This window comes from Telopea speciosissima, chromosome 7 (genome assembly GCF_018873765.1).
Source record: "Telopea speciosissima isolate NSW1024214 ecotype Mountain lineage chromosome 7, Tspe_v1, whole genome shotgun sequence".
Classification (NCBI taxonomy): Eukaryota; Viridiplantae; Streptophyta; class Magnoliopsida; order Proteales; family Proteaceae; genus Telopea; species Telopea speciosissima.
Window position 1 is genome coordinate 46,015,864 of NC_057922.1, and position 18,103 is coordinate 46,033,966.

General features: G+C 38.7%; 1 protein-coding gene across 2 annotated transcripts; it reads left to right on the forward strand.

The window, feature by feature from the left end:
- The first annotated feature begins 2,566 nt into the window (after window positions 1–2,566).
- LOC122667131 (cyclin-SDS-like) lies at window positions 2,567–7,603 on the forward strand. 2 transcript variants are annotated; one of them, XM_043863330.1, is made up of 7 exons: window positions 2,567–3,965; window positions 4,083–4,250; window positions 5,363–5,529; window positions 5,954–6,082; window positions 6,854–7,034; window positions 7,259–7,303; window positions 7,458–7,603. In XM_043863330.1, exons 1-7 carry the CDS (start codon window positions 2,685–2,687, stop codon window positions 7,488–7,490), a joined length of 2,004 nt encoding a protein of 667 aa, XP_043719265.1. In that variant the 5' UTR covers window positions 2,567–2,684; the 3' UTR covers window positions 7,491–7,603. The 2 variants fall into 2 exon arrangements, with proteins under 2 accessions (XP_043719265.1, XP_043719266.1); XM_043863331.1 differs by lacking the exons at window positions 5,363–5,529; window positions 7,259–7,303; window positions 7,458–7,603 and having other exon boundaries at window positions 6,854–7,012.
- Window positions 7,604–18,103: the final 10,500 nt, after the last annotated feature.

The following is an 18,103-nucleotide window of genomic DNA, read 5'->3' on the forward strand; positions in this document are numbered from 1 at the left end:
CGTGACCATGGTAAATAGTTTAAACCATTCAAGAGAATAGAGGTTAACTTGATAGTTGTATTTGTCTCATGGTCACAGGTCTCACAGTCATGAGACACAGCAGAATCGCCCATTGAACAAAAAAAAAACAAAATAAACTTACTTGGATGAGAAATCCTTTCTTCAAGTTTCTTCGTTGTAGGAGACCAAAAAACGATTTTTCAAAGAATCTTCACAACAGAGGAAGAAGAAAGTAACAGAGAAAAGAAAGGGAGCACAAAGGGAATGTAAGAAATTTTTTAATCAACGGTTAGAAGAGAGATGAAAAGCACTAACATTTAATTTTGATAAATGCTTCTTACCGAAAAAAGATGTAGGAGATATTACCAAAAGGGCCAGATTCTGAGGCCAAGAGAATGAATACCAGCCTTCCTTTGAGAAAAAATAGAAAGGAATAACAACCTTCCAACGTATCTAATGGTATGTGAAGTGTTTCCAAGGAGCTGACTTCTCCAATAGTTTGTTGATAAAATATAGGAAGTAGTGCCAATCTTCTAGCTTCTCTCTATTCAGTTGTTCTTGAGAGAAGAAAAAGATAACAATCTGAAACGTCTTCAACGTCTCTTAATCCATCTCAAAGTCCCTTGTGGATCAAACGCTCTAATACCATATAGAGAAAGGAGATTAAACACACAAGGAGAACAAAAGGATTTAACGTGGTTCAGTGGTAAACACCTACATCCACGGTGAAACTAAACAGTCTTTCTTATTATTCTTAAAACACACTCACACACCCTCATATACAAGGAAGCCAACGGTAACAAAACGGCTACATACGAACGGCTCTATTCCAATAACTTGTTACCTACTTGCTCTATTGCAGGTGGCACTGTGGTGGTTTCTTACCTAAAAAGTAAAGGAAAGGGAAATTAATGCAGCTGCAAAGGTGTAGGATCGCTCTGATCAAGAGGGGATCGGTCAACCTGCTCAATATCAAAGACAACACAATGGTGGTCATACAAAAAATTATGAGAAAAAACACGAAACCTCACTCACAATTGATCCATGAAGATCCTATTCATGAACATCACGGGGGTGATGATGGTTGTTCGTAGAAGAGCCTTAGGAATAATCTTTAAAGAGCACTCTCCTGACGTAGTGTGCTTAGTTGAGCCCAAGCTCGATGTAAGTAAATTTCTGGCCCTTTACTTTAATAAAAAGGGGTATGGGGCAGATGTAATTGCCAATAAGATGTCCATTCACTACTCATTGCGATTAGGGTTACATCATTCTCTAGCCTATATATAGGAAAGAAGGGACATAAGGTACATAATAATTTCTTCTGCTTCTTGCTCTTTTAGTTCTCCATACAAATTACTGTTATTATGAAGAATACTGACTTAAGCATCAATGAGTTACCACCGGACTCAACTCCGGTCATCTCTTTTGCTCTATCATCATCTTCTTACTTATAGGTGACCTCATTCCATGACGTCACAGTTTTCCTCCACAACAACAGGTATTCAAGTTAAGACTCCAAAGTCAAGCTTCCAAAGATAACCTCTAGCATAGGGGTCCAAATCCTCTATATGTACGCTTCAAGTACCAACATCTATCCCATTTACTGCCATTTAAAGGGCAAAAAAGGGGGAGTTTGGCTCAGGTTCATGTATGAGAACCATCTCGTACCTGAGCTGATGAGATGGAATCCATAAAATAGTGCACACAAAGTAGATTCTATTTCGTCGGCTCAAGGGCGTACAAGATGTTTCTAGTACGTGAACCCGAACTGCACTTAAAGGACACCTATGAAAACAAAAGGACCAGTTGTTAGCACCTGCAACGTACATGCTGGTGAACATATAAGTTCAAAGGAACTTGACTCGAGGCCTAGAACTACATTCTACAAGGTCGACGGTGGAAACTCGCTTCCTCTCATTCATGCTCTAAACGTGGTGGGTTTTGCTACATTGCATGCACTCCAGGCATGGGATCGTTGGATAAAGAGAGGTCCACTTATATACGAAAGCCATCTAAGGTGCCACGTGCCCCGCACATGCGACTTCTGAGGGAATAGAAATATCTTAGGATTCTTTTCCATGCTTCCTGATTGGCCCAGGATGTGGTAGCGATCAAGTGGCTTTCATTAGATTAAATCAATCAGATGGTCTGATAATTAAGGTCTTTCAGAAAACAACATCTAAAAGCTTTGTAAGGTTCAGTACACCCAAACAAAACTCACTACATAGATACTAGTAGCTTTTGGTAGTACAAAAAAACGAAACATTCATGCCTCTTGAGAGGGTGAAATTTCCATCCTCTCACGACAATATATCTGTGTTTTCGACTTCTTGTCTGAACGTGACTCAAAAAAGTTGGGGGAGTAAGAAATGCAGCGCAGGGCATGTCACACATGTGCTTGTTCACGTACGGACGTGGCTGAGAAAGTGATTCCGAGGGACCACAAGCACATATATATAGGGAGTAGATGATGGTCACCAACGTTTTCCCAAACGGTTGCAACTTGAAACTTAGAACTCTGTTAGTGTAGAACAGTGGAAGTAGTGCTCGCCTTCGCCTCTTTCACTGAATCACTAGTCGTCTTCAACGAACGCTAACCCTAAATCTTGCAGCTCTCGAACTTTCCAGACAAAGAAAGGATCAGAAAAGTTTGATTTGGAATCTCTAAATGAAAATCAGCTGAGATGAAGAAAACCGAGACTTCGATTCTTCAACAAAGAAAGATAGAAATTGGAGCAATCGCGTACAAGAAGAAGTTTCGTTCGAAAATTCCTCGTCGTAAGCGATTCCAGATCTCTCCAGTACTCGTTGGATCTTCGAATTTGTTGTTTTCTGATAATAAGCCAGGCTTATCAGTTTTGGCAGAAGCTTCCAGTTCCTCTTCATGTTTTCCCGACGACCTTTCGTGTACTTCGAACTGGATCTCAGTCGGTAATGAGAAGTTGAAGAAGAAACAGAGATCTTCTCGCCGGAAGAGAAAGTTTGAGGAGACAGGAAGGTCTGAAGTTGTATTTGAAGTAGATGATCAAAGTTTCCATCAATTGGAGAAGATTCCTGAGGAAGAATGCCGGAGAATAACGAGGTCTTATCACAGACAGAGAGAAATTGAAAAGACGGTGGAGAATAAAGAAGTTGAAGATGTTACAGTGGAATTATCAGAATCGTCTTGCTTAGAATCGTTTTGTGGAGTAGAGACTCGATTTCTCAGCAAAACTGACGAGTTTCCAGAGAGAAATCTGAAGTTGAAAACCGGATCGGGTAATGGAGTTTCAAAGGCTGGCGAAGGAGAAGGAAATGCAGCTTCCGCAGCGATCTCGTTTTCCGAAAGCTCTTGTGTTCAAATCTCTACTCCTCAAGAAAAATTACGAAGTTTCTCAGAGAATTCGCGTACAGAAAGAGATAACGCATCAGGAAATTCTCTTGCAATCGGACAGAATGAGTCTATTTCGGAGATTTCTTGCCTTGAATCGCTTACTGAAGCGAGAAACCAAAATCTATATCCACCTGCTGATGATTCATGCATAAAGACAACGGAGGGGGAAGATAGAGGTCAGGTGTCTGAATTTTCCGAATTTTCAAGAAATTGCGTTGAGACGAATTTAGTTGTCCCCAATTCAGAGTCCACTGCAGAGAAAAAACCAAAGGAATTCGATTGTGATGTCGACCTAACTTGTTTAGAAAATCTCTCGCATGAAGACGATTCATATAGTTCAACAAGCCAGGAAATGACAATCTCCAATCTCGAATCAGAGCTCTTCCCTTCAATTTCCGATGGAGAGTTCTCAGACAACTGGTTTGACGCCGAGTCTCCAAGCGATTTTTCCGAACGGTCATACGGAAATTCAATTACGTCACCTTGTTTCTCGTTGTTTCTTCAATTCTCGCAACAATTCTCAAAGTCGAGTTCTCATCCTAATGGCATAGCCTCTTCAAAAGTTGAAGAACAGAATCCCGACCAGTTTATAGTAAGCTCAGTAGGCTCTCAAAGTCCATACATAGGAACTCAGTCAGTTACATTCTTGTTCTGTTTTACTGTTTGATTTTCTCTTAATTTTTTCTCTGTGATTCAATTTTTGGTTCAGTTGTTGAGGTTCGAAGACGAGGAACACGAAGAAAGCTACAGAAACTTAAGGCACAGAGAGAGAAGGCAAAATTTCCTACACGACTACATTGAGGATTACTACTCAACGACGGAGTACGGCGAGCTTGTCCTTCAGGAACGGTTACTGATGGTTAACTGGATAGTTGAGGTGAGGTGTTAACGGATCATCCACTTTTTCCTTATTTGTTGCGTAGTTGCTTATACATGATCGCTGATTGGGTAATTGCTTCCCTACTGTTGCCTTATTAATTGCGTAGTTGCTTATACATGATCGCTGATTGGTTAATTGCTTCCCTACTTCCCGATTATAGAGCAAAGTACGCTTCAGTTCGATTGTGTGGTCCCCCCACTTAGTGGTCAATCCAACGAATGTCCTTGAGTCCTCGTATGGTCGGATTCTTGTATCCCTATTGTCTATCTAAAACCTAAAGTGACTCAAGGGTGTTCTCGTCATTTGAGTTGTCAACTTGTAGTTATGCAAAGAGAAGTAGTTATTTCGTTTCCTTGGAAACAACTGGAGCTTGCGGCCCAATCGCAATTCACAAAACCCTTTAACTGACAAACGCATGTGCGCGTCCAATCGAATCAAGAGTTTATAGAAGTCGCTGTTGGAGAAGGTCACACGACAGGACAAGGGTTGGAGACGTAGAGATCTTCGGTTCTCCACCTAGTTTAGTTATACACAAAATGATACAGTGATCCATCCCTAATTAGTAATTAGTTTAGCTGTTAGCCTTATTACCAAAAAAAAATATGTTTAGCTGTTAGCCCTACATTAAACTTGTCTGAATGATAACAACCATTCAGTAAGAAGGTACCAAAAATATTTAAATCATCACTTTCCTTTCTTATGGATTTCGGGTGACTGATTAGTAATTACTTTATGTTTGAGGAGACTTTTATTTCAATTTGTAATTTATTTTGGTACTATTTCATTTCAATTAATGAATTGGGAAAAGGTTCTCTGAGGTATCAGGTCATTGGTGCATTGCTCAGAGACCCCCTCCTTACTGAATTATAGATAGTGGATATGACTTTAATTGCAGTAGGAATTTAGGAAAATTCAATAAATCACGAGACTATTATTAACATAACTTGATAACTTTATATATAGATTGCACTTCCCAGAGGAAGACCGGCAATCTAGATGCTACGTAGACAACAGTACTATTCCTTTACTTTGTAGGTACATGATATATCATCATTCCGCCTTACTTGCCCATTTCTAATTGAATTGTGAATGTCTTTCTCGATAAGCAGCAATCGAATGCAAAGGAGCTTCAGTCCGAGACGATGTTTTTAGGGGTTAGCTTCTTCGATAGGTTCCTGGGCAAAGGATTCTTCAAACAAAAAAGAAACCTTCAAGTTGTTGGAATTGCTTGTCTCACTCTGGCCACCAGGATTGAAGAAAATCAACCCTTAAACTGGTAGTACTATCTTCTCCCCAAAATATATATATGCTTACCTACTTGAAATATTGAATTTGGATTTTGGGCTCGTTCTCTCGTCTGATCATCCAAGCCTCTCTAGCTATATTCACTTTGATTTGATCTATACGTAGGTTTAATTAACGGCTTAGGCGCTAGCTAATGCCAAGTCCCTAGCTTTCATAGAAGGTTCTATTTAACTGATGCATGTGCGTTCTCTTGTACACAAACTATCTAATTATCAATGAAATTATCTTAATTTAATCATAGAATGGAAGTTTAATTTGATGGTAAATATGGTATGAAGAAGATTAAATAGAATAAAGTCTTTGATTTCAGATGGTACTTAAGGAATTACCTGAGTCTCACACCGTCCAGATTGATTGTTGTTTTCACTAATTATGTAATCATATGGGCGTTTCAGCATTCGACAAAAGATTTTCCATGTGGGGAGCACTGTGTACAGCAGCTGCGAAGTGGTGGCTATGGAATGGCTGGTGCAAGAGGTTCTAAACTTCCAATGTTTCTTGCCCACGACGTACAACTTCTTATGGTACGCTCCAATGACTCCATTATCGTAGAATTAATTTGCCTCCGATGATAACAGTCAATGGGCCAAGACATGGTAATTTGTAATGTAGGCTCGGGCTTGAGTCAATTCATTCTGTGTGAGCCGTACCTATTTTGGGCCTAAAGCCAACTCTGAATGAGCTTTATAAATTTGGGCCTGAATCAACTTGCTCATGGGCTTTAAAATGGACTCACAATTTTCAGCTCATTAGCAGGGTCTGACCCCAAGATTAGGCTGATATATGTCTAAAAAAACAAAGGCCCCTGTCAAGCTGAGCCAGATAAAGCCCGTGATCGGGAATCTGTCCTGTGAGGAGACAAAGAAAAGGCCATTCCTTCGATTGTTCATACTCCCTCGAGTTGAGTACTCCAATCCAAAAGGCTGATTTGATTTCCTGATCTACCTACAAGATGGTGATGACTTGCTACAAATTTTCTAAACATCAATCGCATCCACCAAAGGGTTAACGGTGAACCTAATTGCATCTTATATAGGATGTGAAAAGAGATTTTTCCTTTTTTTTTTTGGGTGTGGGGGAGGGGCTAAATGCTGAAAAACAATTAGTCGGTTAATTCATCATGATCACCTCTTGATCATCAGATATGTAATTTTTCTTTTCTTGATCTAGTATGAGATACATAATTTGCTCGGTCATGTACGGTCCTTAATATTACATGGTTTTGTTTGAGTGGAAAAATATATATATCTTAACCCTTTTAAGATTAAATAAAAGAAGTTACAATGTGTTTATAGGTTCTACCTGAAGGCAGCCAAAGCTGACGCAGAGGTGGAGAAGAGGGCCAAGTACCTCGCAGTGCTGTCAATGCTGGACCACAGGCACCTATGCTTCTGGCCCTCAACAGTAGCAGCTGGGTTAGTCATCCTTGCATCACTAGCAGGCAATCACGACTCATCCTGCCAATGGGTCATGGAGGTACTTATCCTTTGAAACTAACATATACAATCTTCATCCAGTTACATGGATCAATTTTTCTATGGTGCTCGATCATCGTCTAAGTTTTTGGTTGACTTTGTCGACCTTGCTTATAATAATCGCAATTCAATCACTTTAAGTTTCAACGGAAACTCTGTTACTAAAGCCTCTTCTTCTCCTTCCATTGAAATATTAATTAGCTGAAATTCCTGTTTTTTTGGCAGACTCATGTTAGAACAAAAAAAGATGATCTACCTGAGTGCATAAAGGTATTTAAAACACAACCAAGTCGCAATTCTCTTCTAGCTAGTCTCAGTATATACTTGACACTTGAACCACATACATGACATAATATGATATTTCTTTCTTAAACTTAATTAATTAATGCTGGTCCCTCGTGTCAATGATTTATTAACTTGACAGAGCCTCGAGTGGTTGGTGAACTGCGTCTGTTAGAGAACCAACAAGAACTCATCTATCCTACTCACTGAAGGCATTTGTTTCATTAGACTGGGAAAATATAACAGGCCGGTAAATCAAGATAGATTCCAATCCTAACAAAAGAAATTGAGGTAATCTTACTATGCTGTATTCGTAGTAAGAAAACTGTATGCATAGAATTTTCATTGTTGTAATCATTTTTACTCAAAAATTGGAATATGTACTGTTTGTCAATTTTTTCAAAACCACATACTGAGCGAATGATTAGCTCAGTATATAAAAGCTCCCAATATATAAGTGATGGGCACTGCCTAATCCTCTCAATTGTGATTGAAATTTTCTTTTTTCTTATTCTGATCCCTTTTGGGGATGATAAAGGTCTCTTCTCTTTGATTCCTAAGTAGACACCAGAGAATGTCCCAAGATTTGACAACTAACTCTCCGAGGTCCGAACCATTTGATGCATTATTATCTCTAGAGATTGAGAAGCTATTTGTACACCTGCGAGTAACCAAATTAGCCCCCCCAAGATTTGACAACTAACAATCAGATAATACGCTCCGATTCAGGGTGGATAATCATGTCAAAAAGCATCAACTTATGCTTTAGAATTCTTATATATCACCTCCACCTGGTTATGAACTACATAACAGACCTAAAGATGACTAGGATTCGGGTGAGATGAGGAGTTCAAGTTTCCACTATGTCAAAGTAGTGATTATCTTATCTTGGCCCTGGAAGCTTCACCCTTTCTTCGCAAAAGGGATGATCTTGGTTTAGACAATGCTGGACTTGGGGTTAGCTATTTTGGGGAAACAACTTCTGTTTCGTGAAATCTTAAAGGAATTCGATGACACTACCTTCAAGCAGAAGAAGGGAGAACTTGCTCTACTCTGTTAGGGTCGGGCCGTATTCTGTTCACCAATCTGCCTCTAATACACCAGCCGTTGCATATGGCGGCTACTCCTGCCTGTCTTGGGCGACAAGGACACATCATGAGGCAGAGACACAGGGTGATACCATAGTGTGATATTCCGAGGTAGGCCTCAACACCCACCACCCTGACCGGGCCAGGAGTTTTCATATGAATGATTGATTCATTTCACTCTCTTGATCTGAACATAGGATAGATCGAGAAGTGGTTTTGCAGATACATAAAACCGTACATGTCCACAAATTTGTGTATGCCATAAAAAAAATGCAAACGCACACACATAAGAAATAAGAGAGTTATGTGGTCTATAATACTGCCTAAGTCTACGGAATGATTTAATCTTCCTCCTTCTTGAAAACTCCATTAAAACTTGTACACCGTCCTGTGAAGGAAAGGGGTCCCTCATGGTCCATATTTTGAGACACACAAAGGGTTCAGCAAATAAGATCAACCACTTGATGGGTACTATATCTCTTTAATTATTCATTTGCCAAATTTGGGTCCCATTTCAACCATGTGCCCACCAAGTTTAGAATTTTTGTCCATCAAATATTAAAATTTTGTTCTCTTGGATCTTCAGCTGTTATACCAAAGAACATAGAATTTACTCAATTTTCTTCAAAGCATGATATCCATTGAAAGGGACTAGAACTAAATGAATAGAAGGTGACATGGGTATAGTAAGTCTTTAAATCCATAAAAATAAAAATGACATGCAACACATCAACAACATTTTTTTTTTTTGGGTAGTAACATGAGAAACTTTATAAAGATAAACGTGCATGAATTACACATGGATGGAGTTGAACATCACTCCTGAATCCATGGATCAGAATTTGGCCAGACTGTTGTGCATGTTACCAACAGCGCCTTCCTCGCCAGGGAGTCAGCTACACTATTTACCTCCCTTGAAACATATGAAAACGAACAAGAAATAAAATAGGATGACAAATGGAGTATATCATCCACTACAGGTTTTACTTCTAGAGTTGGATAACACAACCCACGTGGAATATAAGGCACCAAATCTTTATGATCTGTCTCCACCAACAGCTACTCATATCCTTCCGAAATACCTTCTAACAGTGTCAACTAATTGGACTGATCTTCTACCCAAAAAATTTTGGACTAGATCCAGGTCACATGAGTTGTTTTTCTTGGTAAATGGTCACATGAGTTGAAATATACAAGGATATCACTTGTACCAATTGGTATTGTCCCTTTTGATCCTCTAACAAAGATGTCATTGAGCCTAAAGTATAATGGGTTCAAGTGCTTAAAGGTCCTAACTTCACTCACACAAATATTTTGGAGGCTACCAAGCGTCCTAATAATTATTGGGCTTGGAAAAGCCTTCTTAAGGGTCGTGCCAGATTACGGAGTAAAGGGGGTGATTACACTTCTATTTCTCTGGTTTTGATGGTTTTCAAGTTTGTTTCTTCCAAAAATTTTGGGACCTGGTTGCTCCTAATGTGTCCAACTTTGTTGTAGATTTTTTTAATGGGAACCTCCTCCCTTTTGGAGTAAGCCATGCATTACTCTGTCTTATCGCAAAAAAGGATGATGCATCTAGAGTTTTGGATTCTAAGCCTCTTAGCCTTTGCAATGTCTCTTATAAAATTATTGTCAAACTTCTGGCTTCTAGGCTTAAGATCTTTCTACCCTCTTTCATATCACCTTTTCAAGTTGTTTTCATCCCTAGAAGGCAAATTGCTGACAATATTGTCATTGCTCAAGAAATTTTCCACTTCTTATCTCACAAGAAAGGAAAAGTCTTCTGAAGGGTCATTCTGGATTACGGAGTAAAGGGGGCGATGGCACTTAGGGCCTACATGATTACACTTCTATTTCTCTATGGTTTTTTTGTTCCTAGGAATAAAAAAAGAGCATAAATTTGTTTGTTAACACCAGTTCATTTTTTGTTTTCTAGGAATGAACAAAGACAAAAAAGTTACTGAGAAATAGGGGGGGGGGGGGAAAGAAGCTCCAATTTTAGGGTCCTTTGTCCTAGAAATAAAAGGAAGAAATAAGGGGGGAGTTGTTCTTTAATGAGCACATGGTTAATTTGATGGATGAAGCAGTAATTTCTTTTTCAAAATAAAACATCACTTCCAATGCAACTTCAACCACCACTGCCACCTCCTCCACCACCCTTGTTGCCACCACCGCCACCTCCCCCACCACTGCTACCACCACCTCCACCGCCACCACCACTACTACCACTGTCAACACCTCCACCACCACCACCTCCATCATCGGCACCACTGTCTCCACCGCCACCATCTCCATCACTGCCACCATCACACTGCTGCCGCCACCACCACCTCCACCAAATTTTTGCGTATTCAATGGCATCTTTTAAATTTTATAGAAATTCTATAAACAAAAATGATTGTGCATAACAAACACATTTCTGTTTCTTTTCTGGACCAAAAATTGAAATTAATATCCGTTATCAAACATGGTTTTTTGTCCAAAAATTTGGTTCAATAATAGAAATACAAAAAGTCAGTTCTGGAAAAGAAACAGGAGTGTTATCTTCATGCCCTTTGTGTGTGTGTATCGAGGCCTTCAGTTCCCATCCGGCTAGTCGATTGCGGGATCCAGTGAGCCGGTACAATGAAAAGTAACCCGAGATTTGGCTTTTAAAAGGGGGTTTTGGCTCATTTTAGGTCATTCCAAAGACAAAAAAGAGAGAGGAAAGAAAGAGGAAAAGGAGGAAGAAAGGAAAGAGAATTTAGAGCATTAGGATCATTGCATGATCGAGGGGAAGCGCACCTTGGGTTGAAGGAAACCTAATATCAACTTCACTAGGGATTTTCGGTTAAAAAAAGTTAAACCCTAGGTTTCATTTTGATTCCTTTGGGTGTTTTGTAATGATTTGATCTGTTAGGAAGCTCCATGTTAGTGTTGTGCGTATTAAAACGAATTTCATAGAAAAGGGATAAGATCCCACAAAGTTATAGAAGTCAAAGTAGTAAAAATCCTAGTTTAGGGTTTAGGTTTTTCCAATTTGGACTATTGGTTCGACCTATGGGCCGATTGGTGGTACCTAGATGCCTAGGTAGGGCTGTAGAGATAAGTTTAATTAAGTAAGGGTGGTGGGGGACCTTACCCACTATTCCAATAGTATTAACGAGAAGTTTAATGATTATGAAATGTCGCATACAAAATTGATCTGAAAGGTGACAAAGGTTTGTCAGATTTACTGTTGAGGATAGTAGACACATAGCATAGTACAGAAACAAATAGATGAGGGGAGTCCTATCATATCTTTGCATGTTTTCCTAAAATTGTTTATAGTATTATACCTCTGAGATTGCTTATGTTTTATATAGAAATAAAGTTATGTGTTTTTATAAATTGTTAAGTATAGTGAGGCATGATAAATAAAAGAACAGAAAAGCACAGAAAAGAACTGAAACTAAAGGTTGATAAGTCTATTTCAACAAATGGATTGAGAGGGCTAGTATGGGATCCCTCAATATCCACTCCACAATAGGGAGGGATAGGAGGGGTTCTATCAATGTCCAGCTCATCCTAGAGTTGAGATAGATATTGAGAACTGGAAATAAAGGTCAGTAAAGAAAGTAAGTAAAGTAAAGAACAAAATAGTAAGACCCTGTGACTGCCAACCTTTTCCAGTAGGTTTAAGTACTAGACCAGGTATAGATAGGTCTCCTTCCAACATATGACAACGATACGCAATAATATATTGGGGCCGTGCGATGGCGATACGTAATGGCACGAGTGAGATGTGTCTCCAGTGTGCAACAATGATACGTAACAGTACACTGGAGATGGCTATCAGGATGTGACGGCGATACATTACAGTCTCCTTCATATTGAGACTGAGACCTCATAGTTATGAGATATAGAGTGGCAAGTCATTGAGACAGTTGGCCAAACTTAGAAATACAGTAAAAGACATGTGAAGCAAAAGACAAGTAAAGTGTGCATTATTTTAAATACAAGCATGTAGTTAATATGATCAGATATCATATTTCAGAGTTACAGTTATTATAGTAGCATGTTCATAGATTGATTGGTATATTCATGGGCATGAGATGAACTGTATTCTTTCTCACTAAGCTAGTTAGCTCACTCCATAGTTATGGTTGTTTTTTACAGAGCATGTGTATGTGGAGTGCAAGTGTGTTGATTGCACAAGGAAGACTAAGAGGAAAGATGTCAGAACCTCTAGGTAGTTGATCAGAGAGGAGATCACAAATCAAAGACTTTTGGTGTAGATACACTTTTTGAGTAGTATACAGTTTTAATTATGTCTATAGATGTAATTAATACTATTTACAAAGATGTAACATATCATATATGTATATGATACGAGATTTCTAGTGGGCATGGCCTCAAGGGCGTGCGTAGAACGCAAGCCCTACCATGGCTTGGCGTGCACGCAAGCCCTACTGCAAGCTTGCCAGGCCTGTGTAACACAAGCCCACCAGGGCATGGGCATGGCAAGCCTCACAAGCCCATGCTAGCATGTGTTGGGCCCAATTGGATCAGCTTAAGTTGACCTGAGCTGACTCGGGTGACCTAGGTTGGCTCAGAAGTAAAAATTTTTTTTTTTTTATCAAAGATTCTATTTTAAAGGTTGGGATTAAAAATGTTAATTTCTCACAAATTGTGGGGCTGATTTTGACGTGCCACATATCACCGTGAAGATCTCGACATGTAGTTTCAATCTGCATGGCAATCATGTCTAGATTCTACCAAATAGTGGCACAAAAATAATAAAAAATTCATAGAAATGATTTTTCAAATCGATCGAGGTCTGAATGGTATTGGAGTCTCACAAAACTTTACGTACAAGCCTAATATGATTAAATAAGGTCATCCAAAGGTTTTCAGGTTACATAGGGAGTTATGGATACCGAGAAACTGCCAAGGGTAAAATTGTCATTTAATCAAAGAAGTACCAAAAGATGGCGGATTTGAATGAAATTTTACATGCATCTTTAAAATATTCATATGAGACTAAATAAAAAGTTTTGACCCAAACCAAGGTGGTTCAAATATCGAGAAAAATACTAGGGACAAAATGGTCATTTTTGCAAAAGGTGTCGGAGTTGGGAGAAATTTCACTCAGGGGATATCCTAGGGGTCTTGACTCTATTTGAGACAGTCTTGGTACAAAAATAAGGGTAGGGGTGATATGATAATTTTTGTCATTTAGTCACCACAAGAGCTAGTTGGGCCTGGATCATCATTGCCGGGACGATCTCCCAAGGTGTCAAAATGCAGTGTCTCCACTCATGTTAATACCTTTGTGTTCACGATTGATGCTTGGTTAACAAATCGATCATATGTTGGGTGTGGTGTGATTATTCGAGATAGTTTAGGCCATTTTATTGTTTCTAAATATAGACATAGTAAGAAGAACAATCTATGGACGAATTCGGGAATGTGTACTTGCGCTACATCTACAGATACATCGACTCTATGCCTTGGAAGATGCTCATCATCGTCACAGGAAGCCTCCGGGGGGAATGACAAAATGAGGTATTTACAACCACCAACCTATCAAGAGTTGAGAGCAAGGAATCATCTATGGTGTCATTCCACATAAGAGCACTGCCGCATGAGCGGCAAGTGGGGTCAACACGGAAGATGTTTGTAAAGCCCCACTTACGATTGATTTTAGAGATATGAGTCTGTTTTTGCTTAGTTTCCAAAAGGAAAACTAGGTATGGTTGGATTGAGGAGCACAGAGTGCTCAGATATTGAATGGTCAAGAGTCGTCCAATCCCTTGGCAATTCCAACAAATAAGACTCATGCCCCATGGGGGCTATTGTAGGATAGCCATCCAAAACCTATCAACTGACTTAAAAGGTCGTGAGGTTGAAGGTTGATTAGAAGGATTCCTTTCTGTAACTGAGATGTGTAAATGCTACCTACATGCTTTACTCTTCCGCGGTGGTTTTTGTGCCACTGATGGGGTTACTGAACAAGTAAATATAGAAATATGAAACTTCTTGAAGTCATGAACAATTAGGTTAGAGATATCCCTGGTTTTCTATTTGTGAGAAATAGGGCTTCTACATACATCTGGCTCAGTCTCATTTCCTCTATAACTATTGGGGACATAACTTCAACACGCCTTAGTTCATCTTCAGCCCTAATGATATAAATCTTTGAGGCAGGTATAAGGGTAGATGTCAATCCATCATTGTTCTGAGAGGAAGTATTTACTTCATGTGGTGTTTCTAGTCAAGCCGGAGTTGGACCAGAGTTGGGTCCAATCCGTCCTAGCAGGCCAGAGACGTCCTACGAGGGCAAGACAAGGGCCTGATGAGCCAATCAATGATCGAGATAGGGCATATTGGGACCATCAACCAAGGATCGAATGGGTGACTTAAGTAAAGTTGGGCACAAAGAACATTCCACAACAACATATTTGCAAAGATCCCCACTGATGGGGTTACTGAACAAGTAAATATAGAAATATGAAACTTCTTGAAGTCATGAACAATTAGGTTAGAGATATCCCTGGTTTTCTATTTGTGAGAAATAGGGCTTCTACATACATCTGGCTCAGTCTCATTTCCTCTATAACTATTGGGGACATAACTTCAACACGCCTTAGTTCATCTTCAGCCCTAATGATATAAATCTTTGAGGCAGGTATAAGGGTAGATGTCAATCCATCATTGTTCTGAGAGGAAGTATTTACTTCATGTGGTGTTTCTAGTCAAGCCGGATTTGGACCAGAGTTGGGTCCAATCCGTCCTAGCAGGCCAGAGACGTCCTACGAGGGCAAGACAAGGGCCTGATGAGCCAATCAATGATCGAGATAGGGCATATTGGGACCATCAACCAAGGATCGAAAGGGTGACTTAAGTAAAGTTGGGCACAAAGAACATTCCACAACAACATATTTGCAAAGATCCCCACAAAGAGACATTTTCAAGGATAGAGTTTTATTCACCTGTAGTGAAGAGAAATCTCTTGAAGCAATGGCCATCATTGTGCTTAGATGAAACTCTGGAGCAGTAAAGAGCATTTTGGACATTCAACATAAAAGGTAATTATCAGACTCAAACACTGTAGGTTGAGTATAGCTCAATTTATAGCCAGGAGCACTTAATAGCCACACCTTACACTTTTGGAATGCAAACCACACTCCAAACAACAAAAACAATTCTGTCATGTTATGTATGTAATGGACGGGCTATTATCGGTTAAGGAGGGAATAGATAGTTAAGATTTTATATATTTTTATTATTATTATTATTATTATTATTATTATTATTATCATTATATTTAAATGTTGTAGTACGTCTGTACGTGGCTAAATAGTTATAAGTAGTGGAGAGAAGTGTGGTAGTTAGAGTTAACTTACGGAAAGGATAAGTAGTTATGGATAACTACTATTGTAATTTGATTTTTATAAATAGTAGAGTAACAAGTAAAGAAAGAACTTCGGAAAATTTAAACTAATCTTGAGTTTATCTTGAGAGAGGCAGGCTGCCTCACAACAAGCCAAACGCTCGGCTTCGTCTGTACAGCCCCAAAACCCGTATTCCTCTCTCTTATCTTCCCCTATTATCTCTCTCTCTCTCTCCCCCTATTATTTCTCTTCTTTTTGTTATTTTATTTCTAGATTATCTTGCATGTAACAAATGGCATCAGAATCAGGCACAGTGGAGGAAATCGATCGTCTCGGGTCTATACGGGAATATCCTCATCTATTTAACGGCTTAAAACAAGAGTGGATGGAAACGATTTGTTCAATAGTGATTGACCTATTCGATCCGTACAGAATTTTCATCAGGTTCTTCAAGTATTGTTGGACCGACGAGTTTGTGGGCGTAACATTAGCAATCGACGGAAGCAACTTGGGACTTATCCCAACAAGATTTAGGATCTAGGTGGAATTAAAATTTTATTTGCAATTTAGTGGTCTTGAGGACAAGACCAAATTTTAGGGGGATGGATTGTTATGCATGTAATGGACAGGCTATTATCGGTTTAGGAGGGAATAGTTAGTTAAGATTTTGTATGTTTTAATTATTATTATTATTGTGTTTAAATGTTGTAGTTATTGTAGTACGTGGGTAAATAGTTATAAGTAGTGGAGAGAAGTATGGTAGTTCGAGTTAAATCAGGGAAAAGGTAAGGAGTTATGGATAACTACTATTGTAATTTGATTTTTATAAATAGTAGAGTAACGAGTAAAGAAAGGACTTTGGAAAATTTAAACTAATCTTGAATTTATCTTGAGAGAGGTCGGCTACCTCCCAACAAGCCAGAAGCTCGACTTCATCCGTAAAGCCCCAAAACCCTTATCCCGCTCTCTTATCTTCCTCTATTATTTCTCTCTCATATCTTTCTCTCCCCCATTATTTATCTTCTTTTTATTATTTTATTTCTAGATTATCTCACATGTAACAAACCTTGCAATAGAAGCATCTTCAAGCAAGGTAAGGAGATCGAAGGAAGAAAAGATAGCCATAATGGTGTACCCAATGCAGCCAACGAAGAAGATGAAGAAGATAAAGAAGAAAAAGAAGATGACGAAGAAGATGAAGAAAAAGAAGAAAATATCCTTCAAGGAGTTTCCATTCTCGGCAACAGGATTGGATCATCATGAGATTATTATTCTGACTTTAGTAATTGGGATAATATTCCATATTACGATATGTGATCCTGGTGGAATTATTATTTTTTTAATTTCTTTGTCCTTGTCTTTCAAGGGAGAAGGAATGTTACGTATTATTTAATTATTATTTTATTTATAATATGTTACTTATAATACTATAGTTATTTAGGTAGTTATTTGAGTTATACGTGTGGAAGTTTTACCAGTTGTAAATTTTACTACTTGTTTGGCTTTCCCTATTTAATAGGCTAATATGAAATAGAAGAGTGCAAATTAAATCCCTAACTTTATCTCTTAGAGATGAGATAGGCTTCCTTACCCAAGCTAGACGCCATTGTTTCGTCTGTAAAGCAAAACTCTATCCTCTTTTTCTCCTTTTTATTTTATTATTTTATTATTTTATTACCCTTGCATTATAGATCAACTTTCCTTCACATTAGTAGGAGATCTTGGACTGTCCATAGTAAAATCCCCATCCACTAATAAACTCGACCAATATAAGTTAACGGCCAAACAATGTGGTTTACGGAGAAATTTATCCGGGTTGAACTCTTTTAATCTAGTTCTAAGACCGGAGAACGGCCCTCCGATCTTTACGGAACTGATGGAGGCCTGTAAGGGCCGCTTAGAATCCATCCATGAAGGACATACACTCAAACCCCGTGGTGTTATCGATCAAACAGTTATGAGGAAATAATAACATGAATTTCACAAAGCTATCTGACTAAAATTTTGGATTAACTATAGTCTCCTCTCAAAAATCCCAATATTATTATTGTCTTCCGTCTCTCAACTTCAGTTAAAACTGCATATGAAATTTGTTATTTCCACCCCTTGGTTTATAACCTTCTTCTTCTTGAGGTCTCAGTGTCTTCTGATATACTGTAACTATACCATATATTCTTATTCAACTGTATTAATTATCCAATCGCAGTAATTATTTCCACCATGCGATGTTTCAAGTTTCTATGACGAAACGACTGAAATTCTCTCCTATGGTTCATTTGTTGACAATAAAAGATTCATTTATATTGAACCAAAAAAAAAAGAAAGCTGCAGCATTTTGGTCATTT

What these genes read in the sequence shown, in the direction of transcription:
- LOC122667131 (XM_043863330.1), top strand. Translation starts at nt 2,685, where the DNA reads ATGAAGAAAACCGAGACTTCGATTCTTCAACAAAGAAAGATAGAAATT. An exon ending in ACGACGTACAACTTCTTATG is followed by an intron (nt 6,083 to 6,853) that starts GTACGCTCCAAT and finishes ATGTGTTTATAG; the next exon opens with GTTCTACCTGAAGGCAGCCA. An exon ending in ATCTACCTGAGTGCATAAAG is followed by an intron (nt 7,304 to 7,457) that starts GTATTTAAAACA and finishes TTAACTTGACAG; the next exon opens with AGCCTCGAGTGGTTGGTGAA.